The 18,459-nt window shown below is 48.5% G+C and overlaps 1 protein-coding gene across 3 annotated transcripts in view; it reads left to right on the top strand.

The window, feature by feature from the left end:
• The window catches only part of TUFT1 (tuftelin 1), a 44,883-nt gene extending 30,969 nt beyond the window's left edge, over positions 1 to 13,914 (top strand). For all 3 annotated transcript variants that reach the window (XM_027574743.2, XM_027574761.2, XM_027574752.2), the window contains 7 exons: positions 3,347 to 3,460; positions 6,827 to 6,955; positions 7,593 to 7,687; positions 9,790 to 9,895; positions 10,960 to 11,043; positions 11,675 to 11,775; positions 12,333 to 13,914. In XM_027574743.2, coding sequence (XP_027430544.1) covers positions 3,347 to 3,460; positions 6,827 to 6,955; positions 7,593 to 7,687; positions 9,790 to 9,895; positions 10,960 to 11,043; positions 11,675 to 11,775; positions 12,333 to 12,399 — 696 coding nt within the window. In that variant the 3' untranslated portion in view covers positions 12,400 to 13,914. The remainder of the gene's footprint in view (positions 1 to 3,346; positions 3,461 to 6,826; positions 6,956 to 7,592; positions 7,688 to 9,789; positions 9,896 to 10,959; positions 11,044 to 11,674; positions 11,776 to 12,332) is intronic.
• The last annotated feature ends 4,545 nt before the right edge of the window (positions 13,915 to 18,459 follow it).

Here is an 18,459-nt window from a genome sequence, read left to right on the forward strand (position 1 = left end):
CTGAGTACCAACGTTCTAACATATTTTTCTTTTCTTTTTTTTAAAGATTTTCTTTATTTGACAGAGAGAAAGATAGCCAGAGAGGGAACACAAGCAGGGGCAGTGGGAGAGGGAGAAGCAGGCTTCCCGCCGAGCAGGAAGCCCGATGTGGGGCTCGATCTCAGGACCCTGGGATCATGACCTGAGCTGAAGGCAGACGCTTAACAACTAGGCCACCCAGGCGCCCCATCTTTTCTATTTTTTTTTTTTAAGATTTGGTTTTTGGGGGGGCCTGGGTGGCTCAGATGGTTAAGCATCTGCCTTCGGCTTGGGTCATGATCCCAGGGTCCTGGGATCGAGCCCCACATTGGGCTCCTGGCTCAGCAGGGAGCCTGCTTCTCCCTCTCCCTCTGCCTCTCTCCCTGCTCATGCTTTCTCTTCTCTCTCTCTGTATCTCTGTGTCTCAAATGAATAAATAAAATCCTTAAAATAAAATAAAATAAAATAAAATAAAATAAAATAAAATAAAATAAAATAAAATAACTTAAAAAAAAAAGATTTGGTTTTTGGGATGCCTGGGTGCCTCAGTCCGTTAAGCGTCTGCCTTTGGCTCTGGTCATGATCCCAGGGTCCTGGGGCTTCTTGCTCAGTGTGGAGCCTGCTTCTCCCTCTGCCTGCCACTCCCCCTGCTTGTGCTCTCTCTCTCTCTTTCTGACAAATAAATAAAATCTTAAAAAAAAAAAAGATTTTGTTTTTGTTCTTTTTAAGTAATCTTTACACCCAACAGGGGGCTGGAACTGACGACCCAGAAATCAAGTCTCATGCTCTTGTGACTGAGCCCGCCACGCACCCTGCTAGTTTATTTTTCTATACACAGACCACCGTATCTAAACACTACATGCATGTATGTTTGTATATATGTTAATATATACGTACACACCGTAGTTATATGTATAAATAACGTGTGTATAACATACACAGACTTTGCGCAGATGCAGGGTCATGATAAATACTCCGTGCTTTTCAGTTTTTTTAAACTGATAGCCTTCTGTCAATTTATTAAATTTATAGCCTTCTTTCTCTGTTAGTACATGTGGATCTACCACATTCTTTTGAATAATGACATAGTAGTATTTCTTTCCATGGCTGTCCTTGTTTATTTATTTATTTTTTAAAATTCCAGTATAGGTAACATCCAGTGTCAGTTTCAGGTGTACAGTGTAGTGCTTCAGCAATCCTATGTACCCCTACCCAGTGCTCTTCATGGCTATCTTTTTTGAAAAAAAATTTCCCCCCAGCTTTATTGAGGTATGATTGACAAATAAACATGCTATACTTGTAAAAAAAAAAAAGCCCTCTGTCATTAGATTTTTTGTGATTATGTAATAAGATATGCTTATCGTAGAAGATTTAGGAAATTCAGAAACACAGAAACGTGAAAGGAGAAAAAAATGTCATTCAAATCTACCCAGAAAAAAAACCACAGTTTGAAATGCAAACATGTATTACAGTATTGAGATGATACTGTATATAGCATTTCTTTCTGTTTGTTTTTTTTTTGTTTCAGTGGGTTTTTTGGTTTTGTTTGTTTTTTTTTTTTGGTTTTTGGGATTGTTATTTCTGGCCCTTGAGTGCCTGGCTAAATCAGATCTACCCACCATTCAGGGCATATTATCATCTCTGATTTCATAAAGGCCTTTCACTTTTTTCTTTTTTTTTGGCCTCTCCCCTCCCCAACCAAAAGGTATACATTCTAATATAGTCAGTGTATGATTTAGCTATGCCTTTGTTTTCAATTTTCATAATGAATTTGTGCTATATTTCTCTTGTTTTCCTTTTTGACCAACACCATGTTCTTAGGATCTACCCACATTGCTGTGCTGAAATCTAATGTGTTTCTAACTCCTACATGCAAAGTTTTACAACTACCTTTTTTCTCTTTATATTATACCATGAAAATTTTCCATGTCATTAAATAGTCTTATAAGAACATTTGAAATAAGCACGTAGAAGTTATGCTCCAGGAGCCCTTTAAATCATTCTCACCTGCTCAGCCGCTTAGGTACAGATCTAGGGCAGTTGACTGGATAACTTCTTGATGGCTAGAGTTTGGCATGTTATGATTCTAGCCACTTGCTCTAGATGTGCAATTTGAATTTTTTCCCTTCCCCTGAATCACCATATTTAGCAAATGGGCTGTTGGCAACAGGTTATAATCATACCTGGTACTGTTTGTTCAGCTGCTGCTTCTCACAAGCTCTAAGCCCTGCTGGATATTATCTTCCTTTTGAGGCAGCCTGGAAGGCAGGGCATGGTAAGGAGTCTTCTTGCTTCACAGATAGAGAAGTGAAGGCCCACTGGACTCAGTGATTGTGCAGCGACTGGGACCCTGTGGCCCGCCTCCCAGTTGAGCTCCGTGCTTCCTAATGCGCAAGATGGGGGAAGACTTTTCTGTCAGACTCGCTGGGAGCTGGTAACTGAAATGTCTGGTACCTGTGCGGCAGAGGTGGGGGCAAGACCCCACATGCCAGCTCAGCGCTAACCACCAACCCACCATTGGGTGTGTCTGGGGAGAGACTCGTGGTAACCTCGATGAAGACACCTTTTTTCACATTGAATCAGATTCCTGGAGTCATGGGTGCTTTTGCTCTAAATCTGCCTGTCCATCAGTAACCCTCTATATGCTGATCTCTGTGCTAGATGCAGAGAAGACCAAAAGATGTGCCTTTCGGATGCACCCCTCATGGTGGGTGTGGCACAGTCCCTGCCCTTGGGGCACTGTAGTCTAAAGGGAAACACAGTGCCGGCTCTCAGAGAACTCTAGTCTGATGGAAGCAGGACCTGCAGGTGAGGATGGCATAAGCATACCTCTTAATCAGCTGATACCTGTATAAAAATTACTGAGTGTGTCCTAAAATCATTCAGCGATTTGAGGCTAGTTGAGTTCCTTAGGATATGAAGAAAGAGTGTTTTCACGTGAATAACTGAGAGCACCTGGGTGCCCAATGCTAACTCTCCCCCTGAGTGATGTGAAGGTGGTCTGGACAAGAGGGCCCAAGTGTGTGTTGCAGGGGACCCTCTCTCTCTTTTTTTTTTAATGGTAATTTTTTAAAAAGATTTTATTTACTTATTTGACAGAGAGAGAGAGAGAGAGCGAGAGGGAACACAAGCAGGGGGAGTGGGAGAGGGAGAAGCAGGCTTTCTGCTGAGCTGGGAGCCCGATGCGGGGCTCGATCCCAGGACTCTGGGATCATGACCTGAGCTGAAGGCAGATGCTTAACCGACTGAGCCACCCAGGCGCCCCAAGGGGGACCTTCTCTTATACAAACACAGGGCCTTCACCTTCTCTTCCCTGTTCTGACTATAGGTAGATGCCTATATAAACGAAGATGTCGAGAGCTTGAGGAAGACCGTGCGGGACCTGCTTGTCAAGCTGCAGGAGACTGAGCGGCAGCACCAGTCCGACCGTGTGGCTTTTGAGGTGAGATTTGGGATTTGAGGAGAAGGTACCCCAAGGGTTAGGCTGCTGGATATAGGTGCCAGTGACTTAGCATGGACTTCATGTCTTTCTGGCTGTGTGCCATCAACTGGAGAGGCTAGGCTTTGAGGCCTGGGCATTTTCCTGTCTGCTTTTCACATTCCTGGACATGTATCGTTTTTGCTGTTCAAGGCTAGCCCATGGTTTAAAGGTTGGCACTTGGTTCTCTACTGAAGTTGAGTGGTAGTGCTGGTCTGGGATAGCAAGTAACTCAGGGGGCATTACTCTTACCACAGTAAGAATTACTGGGCTCTAGGCACCATGCAGGCAGGGACTATTGCTGTCAAGGTCACCCCACATCCCCATGTCTGGCATAACGCCTGATATAAGGTGGGTACCTCTTAAGTGTGGACTAGTTGAGTGGGTGGAACAGTGTGGTTGTAGAAAGATCTGTGCCCATGGAGTCAGAGGACTTGAAGTCAAGTCTTGATTTTACTATGCAGAGCTTTGTGATCTTGAATGAGTATTTCAATTATTGTTACAAAAGTAATACTAAATTATTGTGGAAGATTAAAGAAGTACAAAAGTCTGTAGAGAGTGAAAGCCCCCCGCCATTAAAAACTGTGTGAGGTCTGCCATACTTTCCAGAAAATTCTTTGTGTATAAAATGAGGTACACTAGGAAAACACTAGGCTTCTGTGTGAGATTAACCATCTGTTATCTGCTATTGTTCAGCCACATGTAAAGTATTTCTGTGTCATAAATTTGTAATGATAGGATATGCCCTGCCCAGGCATGCCAGGAGCTGGTGGTAGGAAGAAGACTGAATGCTTCTCTTCCATGGGACTAAGAGAGAGAATTTTTGAGAGGGATATTGAGGGGGAGGAAGCAGGCACAGGGATAGTCAATTGCCTTTAGAGATGACCAATTATTTGAGCAAGTAATTTAACCTAAGTATCAGTTCTAAATTATGTAAAAATGGGTCATTTTAAGTACACCTTACAAGTGTGGTGTATGAACTGAATGAGGTAAGATATGTAAGTATATTTATTACTCTAAACAATTTTAGAAATATAAGATACCCTATATTTTTCTTAGTGATCAATTTAGTTAAGTGGGTTTTCCTATCCTAAGTAGTTTGGACTTAGCATGATATTGCAATTAGTTTGGTCTCAGAACAAAGTAGCTGTGCAGTAAAGGAGTTGCTGCATCTGTTTCAGATTCCACAATTTGGATAATTGGGTTGACGATGTATCATTTTGGTGACTAGCTGTTCCCTACCTTCTTGGTACACAGCAGGAGGAAGGGGCAGTTGAGACTGTAGCACTGACCAGACTGTGAATTTTGGAAAGAAATTTCTACACAGAGAGGTATTATGAAGCACTGGTTGGTTTTGGCCATCCATGGAGGGGTCTGCTCACTCTGGGTTTCAGTGCTTGGACAAAAGGGTCCAGAATGAAAGCCTAAGGCCGGAAGGTCCCTGACAAGCTCTAGCCACCCTCCCACAGTTTCTAAGAAGGGGCTGCCCTTGGTAAGTAGCACCTGCCTGCAATCAGAGGTGCTGTTTCCACTGTTGGAGTAGGTTGGCACACCCTTTTATGACTAAGAGGTTCCTTCAGGGCACTGCCGACTGGAGCAACAAGGACAGATGTGGCAGAGGAGTATGTATTTTTCCCTTTGTGATCCCAACAGCAGAGTGTGGGGACAGCCCGTGGCCCATTAACGCTGTGCTCTGAGTACACATCAACCTGGATGCAGTGTTAGGTACAGAAATGAGAAGTTTCGTTTTTACGTTCCTGTCCATGGGGCTGGCCTGTTCCAGGCTAATATGGGACCTTCAGAGGCTTTTCTTGGTCTTTGCTAGTGAATGAGACTCTCTGATCTACTTTTCTGAGCCAGGGGGTAGTGAGGGCAAGATTGTCAATTACCGTGAAAACAACCTGCCAGTAAGCATGGGTTTTCCGTTCTCCCAGCAGCAGCCTGCTCTCAGGAAGGGTTTGTGGAGAGTCTGCTCTGCACAGCGCTGGTGTGCAGCATGGACATGTCCCATCACACATCATCCTGTGCTGTGCTTTCTCTTCCCTGATTCTGACTTTGGGAGGAGTCAGACAAACTGGCTTCTTTGGTGTTCTGTTTTCCTCGGGCTGCATGAACTTTTGAGAGGTTCCGTGGATTCTTTTTCAGTAACTGACTGGGGAGTCGGTGTGGGGTAGCTGGGAAGAACTGAGATGGATGATGAAGGCACTGTGTTCTAGCATTGGCTCTGTTATTCCCTAGCTGTGTACCTTGGAGAGATCAGTTGACCTTTAGTTGCAAAAGGAGAGGATCGGACTAGATGAATACCAATTCCACTCATGACGTTAGCGAGCATTAACTGTGTGCTAGGTGCTGTGCTGAGCTCAAGGCCCCTGCTGATGGCCCACTGGGGAGCGCACACAAGTGACTGGGCAAAACCCATTTGGTGCTGTAAGAAGGAAGGCCACATAGTGGAAGGACTCCTCACCGGGCATGGAGGCTTCTGGAAGGAAGGGTATCTAAGCTGAGACCTGAAGTTGGCATGTGGGAAGAAGGGAGGCAAGTTCTTCCTTAATTTTTCATTCTGCAGTTCTGCTTCTATCCTTCCCAGATTGGCTTATCGTCTTGGAAATGGAGCAGTTCTTCTGGTGCTTAGTAGCCCTTCCAGAGGCCATTTTGGCCTTTATATGCAGGCTGCAATATTGCTTGATGTGAGGGTGAGGAAGAGTGGGGACACAGAAGGAAGGATGTGGAGATGTGCTCCCCTGGATTCTTTGCATTTGCATTTGTAGGAAAGCCACAGCACTGGGTTAAGCTTGGGTGGCGCTGGCCACCTTGGGGGGATGTTGAAGAAGTCCGCCATCTGGAAGGCGCTTCTGGGTTCCAGATGTCACTCTAGAGTAGAGCTTGATCAGGGCGTCTGGGTGGTGCAGTCAGTTAAGTGTCTGACTTGGTTTCAGCTCAGGTCGTGATCTCAGGGCTGTGAGATTGAGCCCCGTGTCCGGCTCTACGCTCAGTGCGAAGTCTGCTTAAGACTTTCTCTCCCTCTCCTTCTATCGCTCCCCACCACCCCCACCCTTACTCCTCGTACCTTCTCCCTCAAATAAATAAATAAATCTTAAAAAAAAATAAAGTAGAACTTGATCAACTATGTGAACCCTGGAAATGGAGATACCTGCTGGAAATGGAGATACCTGCTAGTTTCCCAAGTTGTCCTAGAACCGTGAATGGGAAAGAGAGGGGTGCCTCCCTTCTCCCATCACTGCTCCCAGGGTCCTGGGTTCTCTCCTAAGGTTTTTATCCATGTTTGCTCTTTCCCCTCCATCCCCTTCACCCATCCCCATCCTGTCTTAGGTCACACTCAGCCGGTACCAGAGAGAAGCAGAACAGAGTCAAGTGGCCCTTCAGAGAGCGGAGGACAGAGTGGAGCAGAAGGAGGCAGATGTGGGAGAGCTCCAGAAGCGCTTGCTAGGCATGCAGGCGGTAATTGTTGGAGTCCTGCCTTCAGGGCCTCACTCCTGGACTGGGGGCTGTGGGGGAGCGGGGGCTGGTTCTGGGATTGACTGAGACCATGGTAGTCTGCTTTTCTGAGCAGCTCCAGAAAAACACACTTCACGGCTTCCTCAGCAAATACCTTCGAGAACCTTTTAGCCTTTAAGGAACAAGAGGTCTTTCTCTCAGCTAAGCTCAGCCCTTGCTAACTAGAGTTGAACCCATTTCCATTTCAGTTGGGTTCTCGTAGAGCTGCCCTTTATGGGCTTTTGAAGTGTGCTTAAAAGAAAAGAAAAAAGACAAGACAAGACTGCTCTTAAGGAGCCACTGGGCCTGGTTTCCCGGGGGGGACCAGCAGCCATAGCCGGCAGGTGGGCCTGGATAATGCAGGGCCAGGCTCTCTGTCCAGATAGCTGGGTGAGGCTGAGAAGTTTCTGTATGCTGAGGGTGGGAAGGGTTATCCCTGACAGGGGAGGGCGCCCTAGCAAACCAGCTTGGCCTGCTGCTCATTGGCAGATGTCCCAGACCCAATAGGGGCTGAGCCCCAGCCCTCAGGCCCCTCTCACCCCAAACACAGAAACCCTTGCCACCTCCTTAACCTAGATTTTCTTCCCTTCGGCCCATCCAGGAGCATCAGGCCTTACTGGTGAAGGTTAGGGAAGGGGAAACAGCGCTGGAGGAACTTCGGAGCAAGGACACGGACTGCCAAATAGAACGAGAAAAGTAAGGGCCCTCGTTCCCCGGGAAGCTGGGGTGCAGGGACGGGAGGGCGGGCCATGCAGCCTGCAGCTCTGTGCAGCCAGGCCTGGGGAGGAAGCTGGAGCTGAGGTCAGATCTTCCAGCTCTGACTCACTGGGCGGCTGCTCTGGGTGGGGTCCCGCCCAGGGAGATACTGTTTGGGAGGCTGCCATCTCTGAGGAGGCCATTTTCCATGGAGCCTAAAGAAAAGGCTTGCATGGTGTTAGAGCCAAGGTCAAGTGAGAGTCGGTAAAGTACCTGCCGCTGTGGCATGCCGGATGTGGCTGTGGTAGTAGTATTGCACCGCAGTTTCCTCCCCCAAACACAAAGGCCGACTATAAATTATTTGAGGGTAAATCAAATAACTTCCTCACAAGTCATGCTTTGAAAAATACAGTGAGCAGCTTCATGAAGAGATTCTGAACTTCCTGTCACTTGAAGCTGCCGTACCTGAGAGCCAGCCGTCAGCAGTGACATGCAGGGGGTCTCTGGGGTCCTTTCCACCCCAGGGTTTTCACAGATTCCGTCTGATCAGAGATCAGAGGCCCTACCAGTGAAACCTACAGAACAAAGAGCAGGCCATTTTGGACCTTTAAGATTTGGGAAATTGTTTATGCTGCTGGCTTCTAATAAATAAGGCCTCAAATGGTAAATCAAAGTTAACACCAGCATACTGGGCCTGCCCTCTGTGGTATAAGTTGGATCTTGTTAAGTTCAACGGACGTCACCTGGAGGGCCTTCTAAGGCATTCCAAGATTAACAGACATGATCCTTTTTTTTTTTTAAAGACTTTATTTATTTATTTGACAGAGATAGAGCATGAGAGAACACAATCAGGGGGAGCAGCTGAGGGAGAGGGAGAAGCAGGCTCCCCGCTGAGCAGAAGGAGGCCCGATGTGGGGCTCGATCTCAGGACCCTGGGGTCATGACCTGAGCCGAAGGCAGACGCTTAACCAACTGAGCCACTCAGCCGCCCCAACAGACATGATCCTTGCCCCGTTGGACCCTGCAGTCGGTGGGGGGCATCTTCTCTCCTTTGGGATAACCTCAGTCTAGGCGTGAGACATGCAGACATTTTATTGTCACCTCCTTTTGGGCTTGACCTCATCATGGAATTGTTTTAAATTACTCAGCACTCCTTCTTTCTCAGCAGTGGTGCTCATGGGCAGGTGACTGAGAGGAAGCAGCAGGAGAAACAAAAGAAGACCCAGATAATCCAAAATGGAGGCTTGGGAATGGCAGGCAATGGCTATGCACCATAAACGTTAATTTTCTAAATAAAAGGAGACTGAGCAATAGGGCACTGGAGAGCTGAGGGTGGACTCTCAGATTGTTTGAGGCTTAGGGAGGATGTTGGGGCTCAGATTGCATTGTACCCCGCCTCCACCCTCACCGGGAGCGCTGCCCTTCCAACGGCACCTGTCTGCTTCGCCAGGCAGGAGTGGAGAGTGATGGGCACCGGCGGTCCTTCAGAGGTCTGAACTCCTGGACACCCTGCCCAGTCACCGGACCTCTGGGGATCTTGGCCCAGTTTAGAAGATGCAGAGGATATAGCAGTGTCTGGCAATCAGGAGACATAGGAACACACCTGTGTGAAGAGGCTTTAAGGACCTGTAAATCTTATCTCCCTTTGACATAGAGTCCTTTCCAACAGTTTGATGGCATTGGGTATTAAACTCCCAGCTCCCACTTGAATCTTTCCAGGAATGAGGAGTTCATCACAGCTGAGGCAGTCCACGTTCTGATAGCTTTGATGCTGAGAAAGTCTGTCCTGTGTTAGCATAAGGACTGCTTCCCTGGACATCTATTTATTGGTTCTAGTTGTACCTTCTAGAGCATTCCAGAATGACTTATCCATTCTTACCTCTCTGAGCTGCAGTGTCCTTGTTCAGACTAGCTGATCTCTAGTGAGGCTTCCACTGTGCTGTTCCAAGGTGTCCGGAGCACCTCCGCCTCATGGCAGACCACTGGGGCATCAGGCAGAGGGGATCCAGTTCGTGGAAGCCCCCAAGCCCAAGGTTCTTCCTGTGACTGGGTAGAGAAGGCATCTTTTCCCCTCACCTCAGCTTTCTGGTCTTAATGCCCAGGGCTGCCAGTCTGGAAAAGGAAGTGGCTGGGTTGCGGGAGAAGATCCACCACTTGGATGACATGCTGAAGAGCCAGCAGCGGAAAGTGCGGCAAATGATAGAGCAGGTAAACAGGGCCCGTGTTACCATGCGTCACCTGCCCTCTTGGGAAGTCGCCACATGGAGCCCAGCCCTGTTTTCCTGTCAAGTCCATGCTTTTGCTGTTCACTCTCTTGGGGAGCTTGGCTTATATTCCTTATATTAAAACATTTATGGCTACCAATTACTAGGTTTAGGTGATTAGGATTTGCTTTTCTCCCATCTTTCCCCTATGGTTTTAGTCATTTGTCTTTGCTTTCCAGTGGGAAAAGAAGGAAAAGGTTAGTCTCTCTTACACTTTGAAGAGTGCTGGTAAATGAATAATGAAGTCACAATAAACTCACTTATCTGTGTGCAGATTATCAACCTTTGTACCTCACGGCAGTTCTTCTGCCTTTCCCCACCTGAGCTTTCGGGTAGCATACTCAGGATATGGCATTTTGCAGAATTGTCTTGAGAACTTAAAACCCCCTAACTGGGAGGGTATATTTGCTGTATGTCAGCTCCATGACTACTAGGATTTTTCTGTTTGGTTCACTGCTATTTCCCAGCATCTAGAACAGAGCCTGTCACATAGTAAGCACTCAACAAATATTTCTTTTTCTTTTCTTTTTTTAGATTTTTATTTATTTATTTGAGAGCGAGAGCACAGGGGAGGGACAGAGGGAGAGGGAGAAGCAGGCTCCCCGCTGAGAAGGGAGCCCGACACGGGGCTTAATCCCAGGCCCCTGAGATCATGACCTGAGCCAAAGGCAGATGCCCAACCAACTGAGCCACCCAGGTGCCCCAACAAATATTTCTTGAATGAATAAATAATTTGTATTTCCCAACATCAAATGGAATGGGTTTTGAGCCATCCATGATTTTGGATCATCAGGGTGATGTTCTCACAACCCCTCCCCTCACGCCTGGGATAATCAAGAGCTCAATATTGACTGAAATGAGGCTTTTCTAGAAAAGCTAAGCAAGTTGTGTAAGAGGTACAAAAGTCTGCCTTATGTTTCCGCTGGCTCCCCGGCAGCAGGGTGAAGTTCGATGAGTGTGTACTGAGTCATTTCAAAATGAACCCAGTTGTCTCCCACATCTTTGTAGCTCCAGAATTCAAAAGCTGTGGTCCAGTCAAAGGACAGCACCATCCAGGAGCTCAAGGAGAAAATCGCCTACCTGGAAGCAGAGGTGTGTGCACTGGGCAGCCCTGGGGAGGGAGCAGGCTCTTGAAGACAGGACTGTACATAGGGAGGGAGAGATTCTGGAGGGGTCTTCGTCCTGTCTGGCTGCTGCTGGGAAGTGAGTATCTGGGATGATTTTTGACATGCAGTTCAGTTGAGTCAGTGTTTTCTGAGAACCTTCAGGGAGTTACGGTGGTAAAACCTGTCCCCACTCTAAAGGGGCACATCGTCCCCGTGTGAGCCAACGTGCCATGGGCTTAGCAGAGGAGGTGACAGTGGAGCTGGGCTGTGAAGGGGGAGGCGTTCTGTAGGAGGGGTCTTGTCTTCTCCACGGCTAAGGTGATGGCCTCGATCAGCTCACGAGTTCTTCTTAGTCTAATTTCTGCCTTTGCTGAGAGCTGGGGAGGACAGCAGGGAAGGATCAGTGTTGCACACAGTTCTTGAGGGGAGGAGGCGGGAGCGACAACTGGAGGAAGAGGGTGGTCGGGAGTGGTGAAGATGAGGGGTGGGGGGAGAGGGCACCCTGGTGGTGGCACGCATGGTAGGGGTGCTGGTGACTGCAGCACAAACAGGTGCTGCAGAATGAGCTAGTTAAATGTCACAAATGGCCAACTCTGATCCCACAACTTGTATTACAGAATTTAGAGATGCATGACCGGATGGAACACCTGATAGAAAAGCAGATCAGTCATGGCCACTTTAGCACCCAGACCTGGACCAAGACTGAGAACCTGGGCAGGTGAGCAGGGGGGCGTGCCTGTGCTGGGGCCTGGGTGAGAAGTGAGGGAAGAGGGACAGAGCTGTGGGAAGGAAAGCTTTACTGCTGAGGCAAGGGCAAGGCTCTTTTAAATCCCGCTTACGCTCACAGTCTCTAATCCGACCTGTTCTCCGCCTGAACCATTTTCTAACCAGGTCAGAGTAGAGCCTGATAGCACAACCCCAAGGAGGCCCACGAACAGCCTCCGGACACAGATGGACACCCTGCAATTGTTTGCGAAAATCATGAAGGTGTAGCAAGTGTGTATTTCTAGAGAGAGGGCCTTTTGTTTCCAAGAGACTCACAAAAAGGTCCCAGACTTTGAAAAAAGTCAAGACTCACAGCTAGACCCGCTTCTCAGTCCCTGTGTTTCCATCACCCCTGCCCCCCAGGCAGCAGCACATGCCCACCCCCCCGTATCTTCTCTTAGACGCTGCTGACAGTCACTGTTTCGAAGTGTGGATGCGGGGGGCCGATGCGGGAGGCAGCCGCGTGCGGGGCGGGTGGCAAAGCACTCAGTGTTTCCGCCTTTCTTTCAGCGTGAGGATATCCAAGCCCCCCAGCCCTGATAAGCCCCTGCCTCTTATCCGAGTGGTGGAAACATGAGCAGGAGGAGCCGGATGCTGCTCTTGGTGCTACCTCTCGCCTGTGGAGAAGCCCGCCAGCCCTGCAGGCTCTTCGCCCTGACTTCGACTTCCTGACCGCTCCCGGGCTGCACTCAGGGCTGGGCGGTTCATGCGTCCCACTCTTCCCAAACTCCTGTCCCCCCGTCTGCTGGGCAGACAGAGGATGAACACCTCCTCTGGACACTGCAGCCCTCTGGAGGACGTTAACCGGCCAGCAAGAGCCAGGGCGGTATCCTTATTCCTGTAGTTACTGTTTTTCTCTGTAGCAGAGTCTCCCTTCTCCTGTAGACTGGAGCTCAGCTGGCCCAGAGTCCAGGCCGTCACTGGGTCGGGAGACTCACCTGGCGATGCCGGAGGCAGCGCTGTCCACAGTGATGGGAGGGCGGCCCGGGGGAATGAAGTTCCCTCCACAAACACTGCTCAGTTCTTCGCAACATGTTTGTTTTCCCACTCGCTCCGCCCTCAGCCCCTGCTGACCCGGGCCTCCTACGGACAGACATAGGGCGGCCTGCCATGGCCTGGGCAGAGCCAGCGAGCCTTGGCTTTGACTGGCCAGCCTTGTCTTCCTGGGAGAAGGAAATGTACATTCCGGGAGTAGCTTTTAGTGGAAAGATTCTGTAGGGCCGCAGGTAGTTCTGTGTGACTTCTCTCTGCTGGGAAGGCTCCCGGCATCTCTTAGGGTTTTCCTCTAAGATGCAGTGCAAGGTACATGTCAGTCTTCTTGACTCAAGAGCCTAAAAACTGTTTTCACTGGGTTACATCAATTTCAGTGAAACTCTCATTGTATTTATTTTGCTAAGTTATTGGTGTTTTTCCTTACATCTCACAACTGATTTAATACCAGAGTTTTACAGCCTTCTCTTGTGGTGTTTGGATTTGCTCCGTGCTGGGAAAAATGTGTTCCCACTGGACTTGTTGATTTCAGAAGTAAATCTTTTTCTCTTTTTCTTCTACCTCCTTCTTTCCCTTCTTCCTTCAAACCTGATCTGAACTTCAGGAAGGCAAGCATATTTGCCCTGAGGCTTTGGGGTCTGAGTGTGTGTTGTTTGGGGGGAAGGGGTGATCAGGACTCTCTTGGGTGGGATTGAGTTCTTCTCCTCAGCCCTCTGCACCCTCTGCTCCACAATCGGTCTGTTTTTCTGGCTCTGGATGACCCTGACACTCATGATGTTTTCTTTAGGGCTCTTCTTGCAGCCTCGAGGAGGAGATAAGCATCAGAATGTGGTACTGTAGGGCACAGAAACATTCAGAGTCAACATGGATCAAGTCTTTAGGCTCTACTTGGCTCAAAATCAGAAGCCCGACGTCTGTGTGTTTCTGTGTGTCAGGACTGGGCTGACAGGCCGGTGCTGTCCAGAATGCTGTTCTGGTGTTCCTCATTCACTTTCCTCATTTGTAAAAAGAGGGGTCCGGATGGTCTCCATGGGCCTCTCCAGTTCTGATGTTCTTTCCTTTGGCATAGACTTTGTATGGCAAACTTAATAAAATATGTTACTGTGTCTCTTTGAGCCGCTGGCCTGTTCCCCCGCCGCCCAACCCCCCCCACCACCCCCAACTTTCCTGGGAGGGTGAAAAAACATGATTTTAATGCCTGTTGAAGATGGGCCCCCTGTTGTCCACATCTGGAAGGTGTGGGTCAGACAGCCCAAACACTAAAGGACTGTGGCATTCAGAGGAGTTAGAATGTCCCTTTTAAGCAGCTCAGCTTTGTGGGCTGAGTCTTCACTGGGGGGAGGTGGCCCTGTCTGGGGTGGTGGCTTTGTGGGAGCCCTAGGCTTGGCCAGTGTGTATCCTCCTCGATGGGAGAAGAACTGGTCGCAGTGGAGGTCCGGTGACTACTTAGAGATTCACCAATCAGCATGGGAGGAAATGGAGCCGCTCCAGGCCCTTGGCGGAAACGCCAAGCCTCTGGAAATGCTGACAGCAGCCGTTTAAGGGTTTCATGCTTGGCTTTTTCTGGGCATCGTTCAATTAGTCCACTGCTCTTTTTCTTTCTTCCTGCCAAAAATGTAGTTGACTGCAAAGCCCCCAGGGGCATAGCCAAGTTTACACAAATCTTTTCTAGACCAAAGAAACTAGAAATGCAGCCCCCTTTGTCCCTGGCCCCTTCCTTCTAGTTCCCCTTTCCCCTTCAATGGGAAGAACGGAAATTTTTCTCTGAGGACTCTTCTCCCCCCTTCTGCTTGTCAGCTACTTCACACCCCAGGTTTCAGAATGCATTGGAAACCTTCCATTCCAGACCTGGGTTTGTCATCTGACAGCCCAGGGTTCTCGTCTTTCTTTAGCAGTCTTGCTTGGCAGGGGTATAGCTAGACTGTGATTGTTCACAGAGTGTGAAGAGGGTGGAAGCGGGGGTGGGGTTGCCCGTGGCGCCAAGACTTGCAAGGCTGGAAGGCAGGAGTGAGTGTACTGCCACACAGGAAAGGGAGGCTCTCAAGCCTGGCCTCTAGGGCTTGGTGGGAAGAGCAGAGACTCGGATTGAAGATAAAGAAGGGGTCTGGAGACTAGAACTGGGGCTCTGAGAGGGTCCTTGGACCAAAACGTGCCTCTGCTGTGTATTGGCCACAGTCTAGTTGTATCACCACCGAAAGGAGCAGGGGCTTGCCCCCGAGGCTAAGGAGGGACTCTGGGAAGAGAAAGCTGTGGGAAAGATCGTTTTTATATGTTTGTATCTCAGCCGCCTCTTCAATGGGGAGCAGAGACGGGAGGAGGAGATAGAGCCCAGAGCCTGAGGAAGGGTGCAGTGAGCAAGCGCTCCTGATTTCAGCAACCTGTTTATTGCCTGTGTTAGGTCACTGGTAAGCCAACTCTTCTGTGCTGCTTGAATATTTTGTGGAGCGAAGATTGAATCTGCCCGGGACCTTTGACACGAAGGCCTGTTTCTTTGAGCTGGGTGCTGAGAGCTGCCTGGACAAGCAGCCGTCAGCACCCAGCTTCCTGCAAGCCTGCATCAGCCCCGATGTGGGAAAAGAAGGTTGCAGGAGCACCCCTTGCCTCCTGTGTGAAAAGCCCGAGAGGGACATGGTTTTGCAACCAGGAGGTGCATGGCAACAAAGATAAATTTGTATTTATTTGAATTTTTGTTTAAGTTCCAGTTAATACACAGTGTAATATTAGTTTCAGGTGTACAACACTTCCATACATCACCTGGTGCTCATCTCTGCACTTCTTAATCCCCATCACGTATTTAACCCATCCCCCCATCCATGGCAACTTTTTAAAAAATATTTTATTTATTTATTTGGGAGAGAGAGATAGAGCACAAGTTGGGAGGAGAGGGAGAAGCAGGCTCCCTGCTGAGCAGGGAACCTGCTGTGGGGCTCGATCCCAGGACCCCGGAATCATGACCTGAGCTGGAGGCAGCCGCTTAACTGACTGAGCCACCCAGGGGCTCCTCGGCAACTTTTTTTAAAAACTAAATTTCTAAAGCCCAAAGTTGATTCGTGCATCTTCATCTCTATTTAAAAGACTCTTTCACTATGAAGTGTTCCAAGATTTACCCTGGAAAGACGCTTTGATATGATATGGCTTAAAAACAATTTGACCAAGGAGGGCAATGTCCCTCAGGGTCCTGAAGCAGCTCTTCCTCTTTTTTTTTTTTTTTTTTTGCAGCTCTTCCTCTTTAATGAGCTCTTCAGTATGTGTTGCTGTTTTTTGTAGGGCTTCTAATAATCCCCTGGGCTCCCTCATTCTTCAGAGCCAAGCATTGCAGAGCTGGGGCTTGAGCTTGTTGAGGCTCTGACCCAATAGCAGTTGTTAGCCTAGGGCTCTTGGACTCTTTCATGCTTGATTTAGCACTCTGGCTTTACAAGGAGAGATTGTGTCCTATCTTCCCTGTCCCAGTTCTAAGCACTGTGGCCTTGAAACTCAAAGTTGGAGACCTAAATATTCCCTAGACCCTCTTTCTACAGGCTGAGGACAAAGGAGATGTTTTTTACAGGTGAGTAATTGCTAGCTCCATGTGCTCTGCGGGTCGGCAGCGAGACTTCTTTGAACTCTGAAATGCGTGTGGCCTTTCTGCCGGAATCTCTCTTCCCCTGGAGCCTTCTGGGACACGTGACTGATGGTGAACGGTGACAGGATAATGCATTTCCTGACAAGGTGTTGGTCACCAAGTTGTAGACCACAGGATCTCAGTCAGCTGAGGGGGAAAGAAGTCACTCCCCCCTCATCACTTAATCCGCCAATTCAGTGCTGCTTACACATCGAGGCCTTTCCTTCCTCTACTAGAATACTGTCTGCAGCAGTTTTGGGACCCTTATACCTGTTTTTTTGTCTATCTGTATGGGTTTGTGTGTGAGCGGGCCTGCTATGTAAAACATATTGTGGGGAAAAAAATTTGAAAAACACTGGTGTTTAGGAAAAACTCCATTTTCCACCGATGTTTCCTCTGTACACACAGGACACTTCACTTCTGACACTTCTGGTCACCAAACGGGTAGGATTTTCCCCACACCAAACCATTGAGGACACCCGCTGGGCGTCCTGCAATTTAACTCCATTCTGACACCATCTGCCCGGAGACACCATCCTATCCCTCAGGGTAAGGGCTCAGCCCACAAGGCTGCTCCCTACTTCAGATGCCAATCGCAAGTAGCAGGTCCCCAGGTTCCCACAACTTCTGTCTGACTTGGCTACAAATTGGAGGTTCCCACAACCCCTTCTTTAGCTTCGATTTATTTGCTAGAGTGGATCACAGAACCCAGGGAAACATTGAAGTTTACCAGTTTATTACAGGACATGATAAAAGATACAGATGAAGAGATACCTAGGGCGAGGTCTGGGAAGGTCCCGAGTGCAGAAGCCTCTGTCCCCATGGAGCTGGGGGGTGCATGTGTTTGCCAGCCTGAAAGCTCTTGGAAACCCATACTATTGGGGGTGTTTGGAGGCTTTCTCAAATAGGCATGGTCCATTATTAATTCCATTTCCAGGCCCTCCCCTCTCTGAAGAATGGGGGATGAGGCTGCAAATGCCAAGCTTCTAATCATGGCTTGATCTTTCTGGGGACCAGCCCTCATCCAGGAGCTTGCCCAGAGTCGCCTCACGAGAACAAAGATGCTCCCGGTGTTCTTTTATCATTAGGAAATCACAAGGGTTACAGGAGCCCTGTGTTCGGAACCAAAGCCAAAAACCAAATATTAGAACAAGAAATGTTCCCAATGCCCTTATCACTTAGGGTATTAGAAGGGTTTTAGGAGCTCTGTGCCAGGAACTGGGAGCTGAGACCAATATATATATTTTTTCTATTATCTCACAACTGGTCTACAGGGCAGACCTCTCTCCTTGGATATATTGTAATCTCAGGGTCAGGAGGACAGAAATTGACTACCTTCCAAAATATCTCCCCTATTCTCTTTCTCTTTTTTTTGTTTGTTTTGTTTTTTAAGGATTTTAGTTATTTATTTGAGAGAGAGAGAATGAGAGATAGCACGAGAGGGAAGAGGGTCAGAGGGAGAAGCAGACTCCCCGCTGAGCAGGGAGCCCGATGCGGGACTCCATCCCGGGACTCCAGGATCATGGCCTGAGCCGAAGGCAGTCACTTAACCAACTGAGCCACCCAGGCGCCCATTCTCTTTCTCTTGGTAAAAGGAGTCACTCTCTTCTGTGATTCAGGCTAGAGACTTTAAAGCTGTCTTTGACTCCTCTTTCCATTCCTTCATCTTTTGTGTCCAGCTGGTCAACATGTCCTGATGCTTCCTTGTTTGAAAAACACCTCAGACTCGCCTCTTCTTGTGTCCACAGCCTTGTCTCAGCCAGTCTTGGAGGCTGGATTGCCTCAGATGCCAGTGCCTGCTGGTTCCCTACCTTCTAGTCTAACCTACCCCAAGCCCATCCTCCTTACCACCATCATTTGAATCTTCCCCAAATACTAGTTTCATCCTATCAGCTGGGGTTATTCAGCCAGGATGAAAAAAGGCTGATGGGAAACAGAACAGTCTCCAAAGATGAAAATCTATCCTGTAGGCGGAGGGGCAGGTTTACTCCATCTGGCTCCAGAGGGCAGAACTCAGGTCTGTGGGTGGCTTTGGTGTGAGACATC

This window comes from Zalophus californianus, chromosome 4 (assembly GCF_009762305.2).
Source record: "Zalophus californianus isolate mZalCal1 chromosome 4, mZalCal1.pri.v2, whole genome shotgun sequence".
Taxonomy (NCBI): Eukaryota; Metazoa; Chordata; class Mammalia; order Carnivora; family Otariidae; genus Zalophus; species Zalophus californianus.